At 42.5% G+C, this 17,307-nt stretch overlaps 3 protein-coding genes across 4 annotated transcripts; 1 reads left to right on the forward strand and 2 right to left on the reverse strand.

Moving 5' to 3' along the window:
- Window positions 1–1,385: 1,385 nt before the first annotated feature.
- stbd1 (starch binding domain 1) lies at window positions 1,386–4,289 on the reverse strand. The gene is made up of 2 exons (XM_047014933.1): window positions 4,003–4,289; window positions 1,386–3,627 (listed from the first exon to the last, which is right to left on the reverse strand). Exons 1-2 carry the CDS (start codon window positions 4,268–4,270, stop codon window positions 1,985–1,987), a joined length of 1,911 nt encoding a protein of 636 aa, XP_046870889.1. The 5' UTR covers window positions 4,271–4,289; the 3' UTR covers window positions 1,386–1,984.
- Window positions 4,290–5,073: 784 nt separating this feature from the next.
- Window positions 5,074–13,780, forward strand: scarb2c (scavenger receptor class B, member 2c). Its single transcript, XM_047014916.1, has 12 exons — window positions 5,074–5,493; window positions 5,991–6,148; window positions 6,791–6,935; window positions 7,327–7,518; window positions 7,706–7,797; window positions 8,038–8,157; window positions 8,770–8,948; window positions 9,090–9,208; window positions 10,099–10,172; window positions 11,391–11,442; window positions 11,598–11,750; window positions 12,029–13,780. Exons 1-12 carry the CDS (start codon window positions 5,371–5,373, stop codon window positions 12,068–12,070), a joined length of 1,449 nt encoding a protein of 482 aa, XP_046870872.1. The 5' UTR covers window positions 5,074–5,370; the 3' UTR covers window positions 12,071–13,780.
- LOC124463151 (liver-expressed antimicrobial peptide 2) lies at window positions 12,446–16,915 on the reverse strand. 2 transcript variants are annotated; one of them, XR_006955534.1, is made up of 3 exons: window positions 16,755–16,915; window positions 14,345–14,490; window positions 12,446–14,199 (listed from the first exon to the last, which is right to left on the reverse strand). XR_006955534.1 is itself a non-coding variant. In XM_047014917.1 (3 exons), exons 1-3 carry the CDS (start codon window positions 15,107–15,109, stop codon window positions 14,163–14,165), a joined length of 249 nt encoding a protein of 82 aa, XP_046870873.1. In that variant the 5' UTR covers window positions 15,110–15,120; the 3' UTR covers window positions 12,446–14,162. The 2 variants fall into 2 exon arrangements, 1 of the variants encoding a protein (XP_046870873.1); XM_047014917.1 differs by lacking the exon at window positions 16,755–16,915 and adding an exon at window positions 15,044–15,120.
- Window positions 16,916–17,307: the final 392 nt, after the last annotated feature.

Below are 17,307 nucleotides of genomic sequence, written 5' to 3' on the forward strand. Positions count from 1 at the left end.
AGAGGCAAACACCATCAGTTCAGACATACATAATTATTAGGCATATTTGTGATATAATATCAAGAAGTTTTGTTAACAATAGTCAAGGTCACAAAAAAACATGTTGAGAATAAAAGCAAATATCATTAGCAAAAACGTGAAACCACCAGGAAACCTTCAGCATCCAGTGCCACCATTTTTCAGAAGTGCAACCTGTAGTCCAGAACCATATCCAGAATTTTATTTTGGGGGGATCCCTTCTTAAAGTGAGGGGGGTAAGCTATTAGAAATATGGGGGGGGGGACATGTAAAGGAGGAGGTTGAGCGTCGATTGGCTACGCTACTGCTGGAGTCTTGAAAAGTTAAAGGTGTCAGGTTATTAAGGACTTTGCAAACATAAAGAAGGCTGAAACACGACCCCCACAAAAATCACAAGCTGAAGCGTCAAGATTGGGCCATGATATACAAGGTTTTATGGACCGATAAAATGAGTGACTCTTGATAGACCAGACAGCTGGGCCCGTGTCTGGTTCACCAATTAACACCAATTCAAGTCAAGCGACAGCAATGTGGGGGTGGAGTAATAGTGTCAGGCAGATATCATTATTGATGAGCTAGTTGCAGCTTTTCAGGTTGCAGGTGGACTCAAGAAAAACTGTTAAAAACTGCTGCCAGTTTCTGGAAGACACTTTCTTCAAAGAGTGGTCCAAGAAGAAGTCATCAGCGTTTAAGAAGACCATGCAGGATAAAGCTCCATCACAAGGATCCAAGTACTCCCGTTTGGCCTGCCAGTAGAGACTTCAAAAATGACGTAGCCCCCTTATCTGATTTAACCCAACGGAGAACTTGTGGGGCCTTCTCAAGACTGAGATTTTCAGAGAGGGGAAACTATTTGAACAGCATCTGCGAGGCCGTGATGGCTGCTTCAGCTAAAATGAACAAAAAAGACTAATTCTATGGACGGGCAGCTCATGAAAGTCCCTGAAAAGGGTGGCTATACTGGCCACTGAATACTTTGAAAGGCCTAAGACAAAGGGATGTCTATTGTTTACCATTATTTGTTTAAGCATGTTTCCTATTACACTTGAAATAAGGAGAAAAGTCAGTTATACATTTACAAATGGCCTATTGATGCAGTGTTCAATCCCAAGAAAAGGTTACTGAAATAGAACCAAGTTACATTAAAGCAATGCATTTCACATCTAGTTTTACGATGCCCTCAACAAAAGCTATATTTTAGTAAACAAAACCAGCATTGGCATTCATGTAAAATCGTTTTTATTGAATACACACACAAATACAACCAACAACTTCACCTTAAGGACACAAGAGTAGCATGACACCACAATATTGCATAATTTGAGAACATTAAATTGAGACAATTCTATAAATCAGTGTTCAAAGAAAAAAAAAAAAAAAAAAAAATCAAGTGGCAAAAGACAAACAGCAAGAACTTTAACACCAAGGTGTAGGCACCACAATCAAACCTGCAAGGACAGAACAATAATTCAAATAAAAAGAACTTGAAAAAACAAGAATCAAAACGCTGATTTTGTGAAGTGTCACACACATCGTAGTTTAATAGTAAAAAACGGATATACCCGTTACTCCCCTCATAGTAATTATAGGTGGGATTATTATTGCAATTTTCTAAAGTGCCTCTTGTGCATTATTGACTGCTGTACAGGAGTTTAATTCAAGCTTTGTACTGTACTCAACTCCACAAGCAGTAACTGACATTGAGGTGCTAACTGCATATATTTGTATTATTGCTAAAGCATGGTTATCCCCAAGTAAAGGCATAGAATTAGGAAACCTTTCTGTATAAAAATATGATTTAAATTGTCCTTGAAAGTTGCACTGATGTAAACCCTTGCATCATTTAAAAAGGACATTTATGTATGTAAACTAGGCTGCTAAAACAAATTAAACTGAGTTTTAACCACTTTCAATAGGAAGGAAATAATTTAACTGGGTTATTACATTTTACATCCCTGTCTTTTCCTCAGAGGTTGCCCCACCACTTGCGAACATGAACGTCTTGACCATGGCCCGTCTCCAGGTGGCGATTGCTGCATTCTTCCCATCGTTTGACCCAACCCTCCTCCACAAGGACGAACTTCCACTCCACGTGGCTGTCCGCAGGCAGGCTGACTGAGTTGGCCCAGAACCCATCCTTGGCCCTCTCCAGCGGAACATAGCTCTTCCAGCTCCCTAGCTCCTTCTGGTCACCCGTCACGGCCAGGACTTGGCAGGGGGATGTGGTGAGGTAGTGCACACTGAAGCGCACGTGGATCGTTTGGGGGAGGGGCTGAACGACCAGAACCTTCTTATTCCCCTCGTCTCCATCAGTTAAACCCGGGTCATTCGTATCCACTGGCATATTATCGGTGTCCTGTTCATCTCCTTGACGGCATTTCCTCGCAGCGAGGGCTGCCAAGGATGAGTTGGTCCTTAAAGGGACCATCCTCACGGTCTCCTCTGTGATGTCGACAGTCATCCATTCATTGTTATCCATTGTGGCCTCCATGATGTTGATCTCAGTCTTGTCATAACATACCTCTTCCTCTGTATCCAAGCTCTTAACCGTCTCTTTCTCAAACACCACTAGGGGATTTCTCCCCCTTGTTGGTTCCATCAATTGATCAACCATACTGGTAACTGTAACTCGAGCCTCTGTCAGCTCACTCTCTGCATTGTTAAAACCGGTCACTCTAGGCTCAAATATCTGCTCACCCATTTCATCAATAAGACAGTTATGAGCCTCCGTTGGCGCACTCAACTGAACAAGACGATTTCTATCACTTTCTTCCAAGAGCTGGTTCAGCTGATCGATCACATTGACATGAACACCGTCCTGGTTGGAATCTTCTTCCAGACTTTCATGTGGCTTGTCCTTCAGTCGTGGTTGGTCAACCAGTGGTTCTTGGGGGCCAATCACCACCTCAGGCCAATCAATGTGTTGACTTATTGAGTCGTTGACACACTCAGGCAGGTACCCATCTGACACTTCACGTTGCTTAACATTTTCCACACATAAATGCATAAGCTGGTCTCTGTTGACATGTGGAATATGGGGACTACCATCCTTCACAATGGCATCAGTCTTCCAGGCCTTCTCCTTTGTCGTCAACTCATGACTGGAGATCTCCACTTCCTGCTTCACATACACCTGGCCATGTAGAAGTCCTTCGAGATCACCGTGTCCATTCTCCAGCTCTGGGAGATGATCAGCGTGTTCTGGTCCTTCCTCTGGCTCTCCTTTGTCTAAAGCATGGGGATGGTGTATTCCTGGCTCCTCTGTGTCAGTACTTTCACAATGCCAACACAGGCTAAACTCCTTCAGACTGTGCCGAGATTGACACTGCACTTCCATCCTGGATAGATGTCCAGTTTCATTGGTCTTGCCACTTAAGGAACAGTCACTGGCTGGCTCCTGTTGGTCTGAGCTATGGATAGCCTGGTTAGGTCTAGGACACTTCTCTGGTGGTTTGGTGTTGTGTTCAGGTAAAAAGCCAGGATCGTTCTCTTCAAGGGGCAGCCAATCAGCATCATCATCTTCAGAGGCTTCACTACTCCTATTGGTCTCCATAAGATTGCTTTCACTTTTGCTACACATCATCTCTGGCAGCCCCTCATCACTGGGCTCTGGAACAGAATGATGAAAATAGGGACGCGCATTAACAGGGTTACTGGATGCATTACAACGCTCAACCCCATTTCAAATGTTTTCCGATTTGTCAGGATGGAGATTTATTTTTGCCTACAGCTTGTGGTTGCACGTATTGGCTTAGCCTTATTCATTACAAAAATACTGGAACGTGTAGTTTCAGTCACGGGCAACGACAAGCATAACATTGATATACTTAAAGCACGTGTGCATGTTTGAACGCCTACATCGCAACAGTTTTCCTCTCCACGCAGAACACATCAACCCAAGTACAAAATCTGCTGCTGTCATTGAAATATCAATTTTAAAATAGTATAAACTGCATAAGGCTAAGAACTAAATTGCATCTTTACCTGTTGACTCCACACTCGACTCGGTTTCCTCTTCTATCGGTGTTATCCCTTCTGGGCTTACTGCGTCTTTCTCAGTTACAAGCACGATGCTACCAGCCTTCCTTCTTCTACTGCTTACGGTTCTGTATATGATGAATACAGCCCATAAGGACAACATGGCAAAAACAGTCAAAGCCGCTGCCGGAGCATACCTTCCAATCATAGAAAACAATGAAGTCAAATCACTGCGTCCTTCAAGAGCCACCGTTTTACTCTTCTTGATAGCCATTGTGGTTTTCAGCGATCAACACACCCGGTGTCTAAATTGAAGCAAATCTGGTGACCAATGTGCGGCTATTTCTCCTCTGCCTCGTGCACGTTGGAATGTGACCCCTTGTTGCGGCACAGCTCTGCATCAGGTGAGCAATCTGCCAATTAAATTCGCTGCCTTGATCTCTGATTCAATCAAGACCTCTTGGATCTGAAAAGTACAGAAAACAATAGCGTTGCCACATTTCGATTTCAGGCAGGTATATCAGGAGAAATTCATAATGCAAATTATCTGGATCATGGACAATAACCTTTACTTTACAGTATGAGGGCCATCCAATACATGCTATTTTGTGATTTATGTTAACAAATGTGATTTATATATATTACATTTGTATTTTCACTTCAATTTTTTGATATTCTCAACGGAAAATATGACATTTGATGTGGTTTCCAATTTGGTTTCCAGTTGAAACAAATTATATTGTGAAACAAATGCAATATTGATTGTTACAAAATGTGCAAATACTTCCATCTAGTGGAAAAGTTGATAGTAGAGGGAACGCAATGTGTTTCACTCAATATTCTATCATTTTTACCTACTGACTTCCTCGCCAACTGACTGTTCTAAACACAATAAATTAATACATGCTAGTGGTTGTGTTACACGTGAAAACAAAAACTGATCTTAGCTTTGTAATAGTAGGCTATTTTAAGGAAAAAGCATGATATCGTGACCATGTAAACAAGTTGCATAGGTGATGTATTTGTCACGTGAGGGAAAGATGGTGGGTTGTCGTCGGCTAAATGCGTCTTAGCACTTTTTTTTTTTTACTTCTTCGCTTACGCTGATGATCCTATCATAGCCTACTCCTACTTGGTGGTTTATGGAACATGTTCTGCGCAAGACTGTACCTTAGATAGTTTAGGAAAAAGCACATTATAATCTGTATAAAGACTGATCCGAAAAGAGTCACTGTTGTAATTAGACAGAATTAGGGGCGGTTTTAGTCTTCTCGTTTATGGAAACAATCTTGCATTCTTGTCAAAACTAAACTAAAGCGTCATCTCGGTGACAATACAAGCACCCAAGCTAAAGGGCAACACAACTTCTCAGCCATGTCAATGAAATTTTGCTGCATTTACAGTATCGGATTCATTTCCATTCTACTTTTAATAACAGGAATTTCTTTAGTATTGGCAGAGGTATTCCAAAATGTATTGTACTCGAGAATCGAAAAGGTAAGAGTACAGTAAGCTAATGCTATCCAATGCTATCCTTAGCACTAAGCTGTAGTTGACAGCTTTTCAGTGAAGCTAAATGTTCATAAAAATTAGCTTTTCACGGTCGCTATCTACAACCCACTGTTTTAAATGAGTAAGTAGGTAGCTAATGTCTAGCATGTCTTGTAGCCATGAACTAGTCTTTTTGGTTGTACACATACATGTATGGTTTTAACTGGTGTTAATATTTGATTTGGTCACATCTGGTATGGTTTAGGCGTTAAATCTAGCATGATTGAATACTTTTTCATGCAATCGAGTGCCATCGTTGCTTGGAACCAACCAAAACAAGTGTTCCAAGTGCCAGTATTGTATGGCTATTAATCAGGATCAAATGCCAGATATGACATTGTTTTATCTGCGTATTGGCTTGCGTATTGTCTTGTATTGAATGTGAGCCAGATGTAGTTGCTAGCTCGTTTATATGGACTGACGTACTGCACGCGGATCCCCAGGAAATCGTGCTGAGAAATGGAACTGAGGCGTTCGAGGCGTGGGAGAACCCCCCTCCTCCCGTCTACATGCAGTTCTACTTCTTTAATTTGACCAATCCCTTAGAGGTGCTTGATGGAGACAGGCCTGCTGTGGTTGAGATAGGACCCTACACATACAGGTGAGATGAGAAGTATCATCTAAACTCTAATTGTCCTCCGTACAGTGCACCCTTCCTTGACTCTCATTCACTTGCACTTCATGTTCAATTCACGGCCTCCTTGTTGATATAACAGGTACATATGGAATCGCCTTACAAAAGGCAAGATGGAATATTATATTTTATTCAGTCTCTCGGTTGATCCATGCACGTTTACTTGTATTCAGGGGGAAGTGACTGTGGGAACAGGGTTTGAACAACAACATTTGCAGGGATATGGAAGGGAACCAAGACTAACTGTGGATTTGTAGGGGATGACAAGCACTTTTATTGTGCAACTGTTTCGTTGCAGCAGTCATGTGATTCCTCCCTTTCACACTTTCACCCGTTATTTGCGGCCCCATTGTACCGTAGTCTTAAAAGACTTTATTGAGTATCTTTTATATCAATAACTACACCATTATATGAACAGCATGGAAGGTTTTCCTAGACGCCACTGGTTCTTATGCACTGCATTTGTTTACTAGGTCAATGACATTTAAAAAACTTTATAGTTCTGGTTTTATGTTCATTTCTCGTCTGCCTCACCAGCACATTACCCAAGTATGCTATATCAGCATCTTTTTCATAACCAACAATCCTAACTATCGTTAACTCACACAGGGAGTATCGGCCCATGGAGGACATTGCCTTTATGGAGAACGGGACCAAAGTGTCGGCTGTGAATACAAAGACCTACATATTTGAGGCCAACATGTCCATAGGCCTAGAAAGTGACTTAATGAGGACAGTGAACATCCCAGCGTTGGTAGGTTTGCAGGATCACTCTTGCGTATGTGTAAAGTAAAACCATGCATCTCTTTTCAAGTCGAATACCCTAGTATATATGGCAGATACTGTGACATGATGGTTACATGGAGGATCTGCCTAATGCACTCAATGCTTTTCTGCGGGAATTTCAAGCAGCCTGTTTTACATTTACATTTACATTTAGTCATTTAGCAGACGCTCTTATCCAGAGCGACTTACAATAGGTACAGGGACATTCCCCCCGAGGCAAGTAGGGTGAAGTGCCTTGCCCAAGGACACAACGTCATTTGGCACGGCGGGGAATCGATCCAACAACCTTCTGATTACCAGCCCGACTCCCTCACCGCTCAGCCATCTGACTCCCCGTTTTGTTATGTGTGTGTTCCTAGACTGTCATGGAGAAATTCAAGGATCATTCGATCATAGCCAATATCATCATGGCGTACATGAAGTCCAATGATATTGGACTGTTCAGCACGCACACTGTCGGAGAGCTGCTGTGGGGCTATGAAGATGGATTGCTCAAGACTCTCAAATTGTTCCAGCCTGATTTAGATGATGTGTTTGGCCTCTTCTATAAGGTGTGCTTTGAACTTCTATTGGCGCTTTATACAAGACTCACAATATCAACAAACTGCTCCTGAATCAGTGCCTTGTCTTTGATGACATATTATGCAGCTATAACTTCGGTGTTGATACTTTTCTACCCATTTTTAACAGAGGCATGGTTTTGAAGTGTGTGTTTTTCTTTTTTTTCTCCTCGCTCAGACGAACGCGACCAATGACGGGGAGTATGTTTTCCTGACTGGCCAACAGGGCTACAGGGACTTTGCCAAGGTGGAGCAGTGGAAAGGTCAAAGGTAAAGTCTCCGAAAAGTTCAAGCTCCAGAGAATATAATAACTAATGAGGGGCAGTCTCATCAATAGCAAACAATCTTGTTGTAACACTAGGCACCCTGTTACGCCATAGCATGTACTCTAAATTGCAGAATGAGGGTCACTTCAGAAAGTATTTCATTGGATGGACGAAGAAGTTTCTAGACTGAGTGAAGATGGGGTGGAGTTGACGTGTGCCGTTGTTGATCTCCTTCCCTGGGCAGCTCTCTGCCGTGGTGGTCCACGGACGAGTGCAACATGATCAACGGCACCAACGGTGCCTCCTTCCATCCTGTCATCACCAAGAACGAGACGCTCTACATGTTCTCGTCGGACCTCTGCAGGTGGGAGCCCAGGCGCCGCATCACAACCCCCTTACACCACCGACAACCCAGCACTCTGTAACACGGTTACCCAACGCACGTTGTGGGACACCACTTCTGAGAGGATTCTGCCACCTCCCCAAAGGCAGTTGAATTTAGAGTTACTAAAAGTGTGCGACCCCTGGTCTGGTTTATTTCACTCCATCTTTCGACGTGAACATCTACAGAGTTCATGCCTCATGCCACTGGGATTTCTAGTGTTCCGTTTGCCCAAATGAAATGTGTCCAGGCCTGCAATTTGGATTAAGGACACGGCCAGTCTGGCATTATCCTGTGGAATGAGGTCAATACTTAAGATAAGCTTTTAGTTTACTGGAACCCAGCTTGGGATGCTTTTCAGGCTGTTTATTGTTGTGTGTAAGACCCGTTGCTAACTCAGGGAATAAACATGGCGAGAAGGTCAAAACTGTGTAAAGTCGATGAGGATTGTGGATGGGCCTCAAGCACTAGCTGCGTGGCCTGAGAGCTAGCGGCTAGTAGCTAAGGTAAACTCGACCCTCCATATTAGGGAACACTTGTTTGGATTCTACAAAGATGTGTGTGTGTGTGTTGGACCGCGTTTCCCTTCGTCAGGTCCCTGTTTGCCACGTTCGAGGAGGAGGTGAGCGTGAGGGGCCTCCCCGGCTACCGGTTCGTGCCACCCAGCCGGGTGTTTGCCAGCCCGACGGTGAACCCCGACAACGCAGGCTTCTGTGTGCCCCCGGGGAATTGTCTGTCCTCGGGTCTGCTCAACGTCAGCGTCTGCAAGCAGGGTGAGCCACGGCTTCTGGAGCCTGCGTTTACGCTCTCGATCGGACTATTTAAAAATTCCTGAAATAAATCCTTGGTGGAAGTACGAAGCATGATGCTGTTGGATGTGAGGTGACTGTGATGTGGTCTCATCTCACCCCTAGGGGCACCAATTATCATGTCGTCGCCACATTTCTACCAGGCAGATGAGAAGTACATCAACGGCGTCTTTGGGATGTATCCTAACAAGGAGCGGCACCAGACCACTATCGACGTGAACCCAGTAAGTGCCACTCTGAACATGAACCGGTAGTACCCTCGTGTTACCACTAGAGGGGGGGAACGACCAAAAAATTCCCACAGTTCAACATTTCCTTAGCCTCAGCCCATTGGCTTGAGGTGATGGAAGGCGGTTGCAAATTGTGAGAGGTGATTTTTAACACTAATAACATGAATATCTATATTTTTATATCTATATCTTTTTTTCTCTCTCGTTGTTGGGAGTATGGGCTTTTGTTAGATGCTGTCAGCTAATGTGTAATAATGGGATTTGATACAAGTGCCTTTGAATCATAATCATTAGTTAAAGGGTCTTAATATATACGAAATGACGATATATCAAATGGAAACATCAATGAGGTATCTAAATGTTCCAGTAATCGCTCTTTCCTTGTAACAAGGTGAGAAACCCTCACGCTGCTGTGGAGCATGTTGGCGTTGCCCTCTGATAAACCCAGTTTTATAGCACTATTGTTGATGGTGGCAAGGGAGATGGCTTGGACACGCAGGGTGCAGACATAATAAAGATGAACTGATTCTTTTTATTTCTTTATATATAATATACAATGTCTACCTGACCCGGGTTTGAAGTCAGACTCACCTCATGGAGAAGGTGCATTTATCTTGTGTGTGAAAGTGAGAACACTTTTGCTGCTGGTTCAAAGCCCATAAGGACCTGAGGTATCTTACTGTGAGAGTCCAAGGCAGGAAGAGTTTGATATTGCTCCGAGCGCATCATTCATTTATTGACTGATCAGGTTGACTGTAACTCGCATCACAAGGATGTTTAAGGACTCCATTGAACTTCACTGGATGTATTTAAAGCTAATCGTTCTAATGACAATGGGAATGAGACATTTGTGTTTTAAAAGGTGTGGTGGTGTGTCCTCCCAGCTCACAGGTGTGATTCTACAGGCGGCCAAACGACTCCAGGTCAACGTCTTCGTTGAGAAAATCAGCACGTTCAGGTAAACACCCACTCGCCGAGTGTCGGGGGAAACAGCCCAAGTCTTCCTTGTAGCCAATCCCACTGTCCAACATAAGCAAGGTATCTGTTACACAGACAATGAGTCTGGGGAAAGACAAGGGACTCAAATGAACTTGTTGACGTGAACTTTGTAAGACGTGAAATGAGCAATTTAGAATTGGGAAAGGCATTGGGAAAGTTTTTTTTATGACTTCACAGGAAGTGAAACCCAGCCATTTTGGCCTCTGAACTCTAACATTTCAGAGAGGTGATGAATCCTCTCAGTTTCTCTGATCTCTGCTTTTTCCAGAGAGATGGGGGCAGGGTCACATGTTTGGTGGTTTAGACCTGTTACGGTTACCATACGGTTGGTTGTCTCTTGTTGACCTGGATTGGTTGGAATCCTGTTTTTATTCCTTGAGGTCAGCTTTGACCAGAGAATGCTCCGTTGACCCCGAGTGCCGATCTCCAAAATAGACCAAGGAGCGTCTGCTTCTCTGTGACCGTCTCTAGCATTCCTCTAACAGAAGGTTCCCTCAGACGTGACATTTTGCTGACGTGTCATGAGTAGTATGGTAGATCAATCATGCCATCATCACTGAACTTTGGACGGTCAAAGCTCAGAGATGGCCAGGATTTAAACAAAACAATTGAGAGAACTACAGATCAAATAAGAGAGAGAGAGATTGAGGGTCTAAGAAAGAGGATGAGAAAGTAAGAACAAAAGCACAATTATAATTGTATCATGATAGTGTGAAGGCATTGTAGTCTTTGTTTCAGCTGGGTTCTTTCTATATCCCTGTTTAAAAGCAACGTGACAGACACTATTTGAATTGCAAAACAAAACAAAAAAACGCCACTTCTGAAGTGTAGTCCAAAGTCGTTTGATATTTTACTTGGGCTTTATTGCTATTTTTCTATTAGCCATTTTGTTGGAGGTGAGTGATGGCAGGGTCAGCTGACTGCATGTATCATAGACAGAACATCTACAACTCAACAAGGATACGTTGGATATAAGTTTATAAAGACATTGCCTTGTAAACAAATATAAAAGTGTCCTTGTTTCGATAAAGTGATCCGTTTTTTTACATTATTTTTCATCAAATGTGTTCTGTGATTAGTCAGTACTATGGTGTTACAGGTAAAACATGTCTGTTGTGAAAGTCCCTTACCCAGTTTTTGTGTCCCATCGTAATGTTGATACTTCTTTTCATTATAGCCAAACCGGAAACGTCAGAACGGTGGTGTTTCCTGTGCTGTTCCTCAATGAGGTAATAACCTCAATACCCATGCCTGTATAGAAAACGGTTTAACTTGGAATAAAACCAAAACATTCAACGGGGTGTGTAGGTATTCCACAGCGAAAAAATGTCTCCCTAGCTCTTCTGTAGAACCTCAACACGATTTCCTTCAACTCCCCCTGCAGAGTGTTGTCATCGACGAGGAGTCCGCTAAAAAGGTGCAGGCGGTGGTCACTCTGGGCAACGTGGTGGTCAACGTTCCCTTTATGCTGATTGGCTTGGGGATCCTCCTCGGGGCCATTTTCATGGTGCTGATGTGTCGTCAGCAAGTCCCCAAGGTGAGAGGTCGTCGCCGTAGGTAACTCTGCCATAAAGCGGTATGAAGGCTTGTGAGGTGTTCTGTTGTTCTAATGAGGTTCCACCAGCACCCAAGCCCTTCATAATTACATTTCATTATATTTTCATATATATATATATATATATTAGCTATAGGTATATATACATTACATTCATCTCCAAAATAACACATAGCAAATATACAGTTTTGCATGATTTGAAGACCAAAATGGGATTTGGCTGTTGACCTGTTTTAATTATTTCTCTTGTCCTTCTCCAGAGCACCCCTGCTGAGCGCCAGCCACTGCTTGGTTCATCATAGCTCCACAAGCCGTGTAGTCATGGCGGAACACGTCCGATTTCTGCTATAACCTGCCACAAACTTTGGAATCACTACATGATATACAGTATTATAAGTAGGTGACTGAAAGGTCAACCTCCTGTTCTAGGTGTATATACTCTTATGTTATCAATAACGCTTTAACATTTTCATGTAGTATATCTGATGGCTTAGTTCAAATGCCAATTTGATTTGAAACCAATTGCAAGGCAACAGTTCAGAAATGTTTACAGGAGCCAGGCCGTTTACGAGACCTGTGTTTTGACATGAATAGTGTCCCCCCCCATCATGTCTATCAGCATACAGGAGGACAAACGATTCCAAATCAACAGTACAAATCTTCAAGTAAGAAATGCTCAAACTGAAACCAAGTTTACCCAAAAACCCGATCTAATGGTGAAGATTTAGGGAAGAGGTTAAGAGATTATCGATACGATACTGTGTGTGAGGAAGTGTGTGTGTGTGTGTGTGTGTGTGTGTATGAGATGTTGGAAACGATGATGCGTGTGAAGATATGTGGGGGAGTTTATTTTCCGTATGATCTCATAGACTGCAGAGTATAGGCCAGCTAGCAGGATCAGGTCTGACTGTCAGAGATCGCTAATGAAATGACACTGTACTGTATAATATGATGCAGTCAGCAAGATCTGGAAATGTGCCGAAATAAGTTCCCCTTTGTTCCACTGTGGCCCAGTGTACTTGTTACACAACCACCGTAATGTCACTTTTTAATATTTCTATACTACTGTTAGCAGGCTCAGCAGCCTGATGATGGAACATTGTTAAATAGATTTTATTGCCACTCTGAGTTGTATATGCAATTCCAAGTGAACATCCATATCGGTGTGTTCTGATTCGTTTGGTCATTTGGTTTAGTTACCCACTGAACGAGCTAACCACTTATGAATTACGGGAATGATAGGCATACATGTTTCCTGAGAACTTTCGAATGAATGCATTCAGATCGCTGATGTCATGACGAGTGTGAGGCCAACCAAATGGTTGATGGTTGAACACATTGAAGAAGCTATCCTCTAATGTACTGATATGTATGAGTCCTCTGCACTGAACAAAAATTGACCCTGATTGAACACTTTACCTCCAAGGAAGGATGTGGTCAGTTTTGTAGTGTGTAAATTGAAAAATATACCTATAAGGGAAACTAGGTACATGTGAGGGCTGTCCCATCTAACTTCTGAGAACCAGTTGCTTCAACTAGATTGTTCAAAAATATTGATCTTTTACTTGGAGAACATTTCAAATGTATGTACCTCCAAAAATATTTTAACCGTATTTTAAACTGGCAGGTTTTCTATTTGTAAAAACACAACAGTGGCCGTAATTAAAATGTGAACATTTGTCACTACACTACAGCAATTAGAATTTGGGTGCTTCTTTCTACCTGTTGATAGTTCATTACTGTTTTGGGTTTTAATGTTATTGCTCCATTCAGTATCCCATGTTTGTTTTAAGAAAATAATCTTTATTGTCTTAAATGCTTCAGGATATGTATTTATCTAGCATGTCGTAATTCTGCTCTGTTAAAAGAACCGTACTTGCACTTTTTCTACAAACATAAAAAAGCATCTGCACAAGTTTTACAATATTTACAAACTCTCCAGCATGTAACATATTTACAAATAAATACAGGCTCGATTGCCGCACATTTTACAAACGACATATCAATAAACTCAATGTACTTCAAATTGTTTCTGTTATGTCTGTATTTCCTTAATCAAACATTGTAGATCACACAGATAAAGTAACATCCAGTGGTTTAGTGCTGTTACTGATAAGAAACGTGGATATTGATCTTTGGTACATGCAGTACAGGGACAACAGCTTGTTTGCTTGAGACAATGCTGTACCTGGTACAAAACTGGGATCAGTAAATGTGAGAGGAATGGCTAACCAGACAGTTCAGAAAGCAGCATTTTTCCTGTTTCGTTTTTGGACATCGATTCCTCTGCTCATGCATAATCAGTAATTGTTCTCCAGTTTTCCATTATTCGGTTGAAATGATATTTATTCCATACTGGGTGATTAGCCTTGAGATTCCCTTGCTTGCAGATGTTTAACAGGAAGAAACGTGAAAACTGCAGACATTTCTCCTGTGGAAGCAAACAGAACGTTACACGATTAGACGTCTCTAGAACCTTGGCAACTGCAAAATTACAACTTTCGAATGATGTTTTGGGTATGCATGAAACACAAGCCCATATTGCAGCCCGTTTTTACAGGCACAAGATGATCTACCTGCAGTACTTGGTTCCGCACTCCGAGGGCTCCCTGCAGCTCGCTCCAACAGGCTTCAGAGTGTTCCATCTCCACAGCAAAGAACGTCTGGCCCGGTGGACGAGACCAGCGGTGGACCACTCCCCCAGTAATGGAGCGGCCTGCACCTGCATGGACCAGCAGGACAACCTACAGTCAGCCTCGCAGTCTTACTGCCCATTACATTTCATCTACTACACTTGACACCTCGTCTGACCGACTGGACATGACCCCTCTACTGTACACAACATCTATATTCTACTATACAGGACAACTTTACATGACATCTCAACTGTACGTGACCCCTCTACTGTACACAACATCTAAATTCTACTATACAGGACAACTCTACATGACATCTCAACTGTACATGACACCTCTACTGTGCACAACATCTATATTCTACTATACAGGACACCTCTACATGACATTTCAACTATACATGACACCTCCTATACTGAGCCTGACATAATCTCTACTGTACATAACATCGATACTCTTCTGCACCAAGTTAAACAAACACTACTAACAGTGATCGCTGTAGCGGATATCATTCGACACAGCCTGAAGAAAAGAACGTGAACAACACTTCCGTTTTCTCTCCTGTTCCCAGGTAGAATGCCAGCATCTCAGAGACAAAGAAGAAAGATAAGCTCTATCATCGCTTCAGAAGTCACCTACCTCAAAGGTGCAGACCAGACTCAGGAGAACAAACCATACTAGGAACTGGTGCTGGGCTGTAGTCATGGTGAGGGGATCTTAGAGGAGTCAGGATTCTAAGGGATATCCAGTGGAAGTGCAGTGGTACCAGGCCTTTATATTAGTGGTGCTTATCAGAAGATAAGGTCTGACAAGGGGAAAAGGTAATCTTGGGCCGTCTGATGAATACTTTACCCTGGGAAATGAGGCAGACTCCACGTAGGAGGCTGAACTGAAAAACAAAGTCTGGCTGGCATGAACCAATGTATGCTCTGTGCGCTTAAAATGAAGAGATTTCAAGTGCTGCCTTCGGGTCATTGTGACCCAACTTTTGGACACCTTCCCACTCTGATGTGTTCAGACACGATGAAAACGCACACTCAAGATGGAATAGATACCAGCCATGTATATGAAACATATATGTATCATGAATCATTCAGCAACTCTTAGTTCATTTCACTAGATGGCAATGTCCTGAAGACTTGGAAAACTGCAGGCATGTGCTCATTAAGTTCCTTGCATTGTTGAAAGAAATATTCCGTGCTGCAACTCAAGAAGTAGAAAAGTGTATTTCATGTTCATTTTTTTACACGGCAATAACATCCAACCTTTACTGCAGATACTCAAACTAAATCAAGGCTCAAGGTGTGCAACCTGCCTGAAACTGATTCTGTCCTGCTTAGTGGGTCACTGTGCTGTGGTGCATCATGTGGTGACTGAATGGTGGCTCAAGTGTCCACTCCAGCTGCTGTGATGCTATGGCTGTCAAGAGATTGGTATGCCAAAGACCAGCATGAAAAAAGCCTCTGCCCTCTCAACCCCATGCTTAAACAGATCTCAAACACCAAATTCACAATCTAGAGAGTTTACATTTGATATGTTTGCCAGTGTCACTAACTGTTCTGTATCTAACTCAGCTAATACTACCATAAATCATTATAGAATTACCTAGAGAGGGTAAAATGTCTTTGTTTTTTTTGCAGTATCTTAGCTGGAGTTGCAATTCAAACTGCAGTATACCCACTGCAAACTGAAATGATGCCCCAAAATCTTAAATAAGATTGAAATGCATTTCTGGCTGATACAACAAGTTTACTAGAAGTGATCATTATGTGTTAGTAGGGAAACGCTCATCCACTCCAATCGTACGGATATTGAATAGCATACATTTCTAGATTTATGATCATCATTGATACCCCTTTCGTGGTTAATTGCTTTAATAACATATCAGTCCCACCACAATACTAGCTCAACAGTACAACTACCTTGGTAGCCTGCATGCTTGAAAATATGAAAGCAAAGTTGATGTTTTTTTAAGTGTCTTTTACCAGTGGTCAAGTGTGATTCTGTAGAAACGTAAAGGGGTGCTCTTCCTGTGGCCCCTATGGACTGTTATAGCGAGATAAACATACTTGTTTATCATGCAGACCAAGCAAAGAGTAGTAGCTGCTGCTGGGGAATTATCTAGCCAAGTGGACCTTGGTTCGGGGAAGAAGGAAATGGATAACAATGCATTTTTGGAGTACCAGAAATCAAAACAGTATTCTTCTCCAACTTGTCAATTACTTTCCAGTTATCTCAGAAACGTGCAATCAAAGCGTTTTGCTAAAAACTACAAGCCCCCCCCCCCCTCCCCAGTGGCCAGATTTGCCTCAGAAGAATTCTTAAATTGCCTCCCCATTGCAAAACTTACCCTGGAACAAACATTTCCTGCTTGATTTATCTTGTATATCTTGCACATTTATCTTTTCCTATGAAATAATGATATTTGCTTTGTTAATGTTTCATCTTCTTCGCATTTTTTGGCTCCGTAATCTCTGTAACGACTTGTAATTTGCTGTTTTTTTGGCATGTGGGAGGCTACCCATATTTTCTAATCGGCGGGGGGACATGGGATTTGAGGACATGGTCACAGAAGCTCACGCAAGACACCTACAGTACTCTAAATTAACTCACATGAGCAGTTACCAAACATGCCACTGAAACTTGACAACACACCTGCTATTTATGCCAGTTCTATATCCATTTTGTGGGAGGGCAAATGTGCTTGGAATTCCAGAGAGCGGGCTGACTGAGTGGCATTCCTGTTGCATTGGCAGCCGGGCGAGCTCAGCACATGAAAGAGTGGAACCAGGCATGGAAAATGGTGCTGTGTTCCTTGGTGGTTGGTTTAATTACAGTAGCCAATAGTGAGGGGTCAGATGGCTGAGTGGTTAGGGAGCCAGGCTATTAATCAGAAGGTTGTT

The sequence above is a fragment of the Hypomesus transpacificus genome, unplaced genomic scaffold (genome assembly GCF_021917145.1).
Source record: "Hypomesus transpacificus isolate Combined female unplaced genomic scaffold, fHypTra1 scaffold_27, whole genome shotgun sequence".
NCBI lineage: Eukaryota > Metazoa > Chordata > Actinopteri > Osmeriformes > Osmeridae > Hypomesus > Hypomesus transpacificus.

What these genes read in the sequence shown, in the direction of transcription:
- scarb2c (XM_047014916.1), top strand. Translation starts at nt 5,371, where the DNA reads ATGTCAATGAAATTTTGCTGCATTTACAGTATCGGATTCATTTCCATT. An exon ending in ATAGGACCCTACACATACAG is followed by an intron (nt 6,149 to 6,790) that starts GTGAGATGAGAA and finishes TAACTCACACAG; the next exon opens with GGAGTATCGGCCCATGGAGG. An exon ending in CTGTGCTGTTCCTCAATGAG is followed by an intron (nt 11,443 to 11,597) that starts GTAATAACCTCA and finishes CTCCCCCTGCAG; the next exon opens with AGTGTTGTCATCGACGAGGA.
- LOC124463151 (XM_047014917.1), bottom strand. Translation starts at nt 15,109, where the DNA reads ATGACTACAGCCCAGCACCAGTTCCTAGTATGGTTTGTTCTCCTGAGT. An exon ending in GTCTGGTCTGCACCTTTGAG is followed by an intron (nt 14,491 to 15,043) that starts GTAGGTGACTTC and finishes TGGTCCATGCAG; the next exon opens with GTGCAGGCCGCTCCATTACT. An exon ending in TGCGGAACCAAGTACTGCAG is followed by an intron (nt 14,200 to 14,344) that starts GTAGATCATCTT and finishes TTGCTTCCACAG; the next exon opens with GAGAAATGTCTGCAGTTTTC.
- stbd1 (XM_047014933.1), bottom strand. Translation starts at nt 4,270, where the DNA reads ATGGCTATCAAGAAGAGTAAAACGGTGGCTCTTGAAGGACGCAGTGAT. An exon ending in GTCGAGTGTGGAGTCAACAG is followed by an intron (nt 3,628 to 4,002) that starts GTAAAGATGCAA and finishes ATTCTGTTCCAG; the next exon opens with AGCCCAGTGATGAGGGGCTG.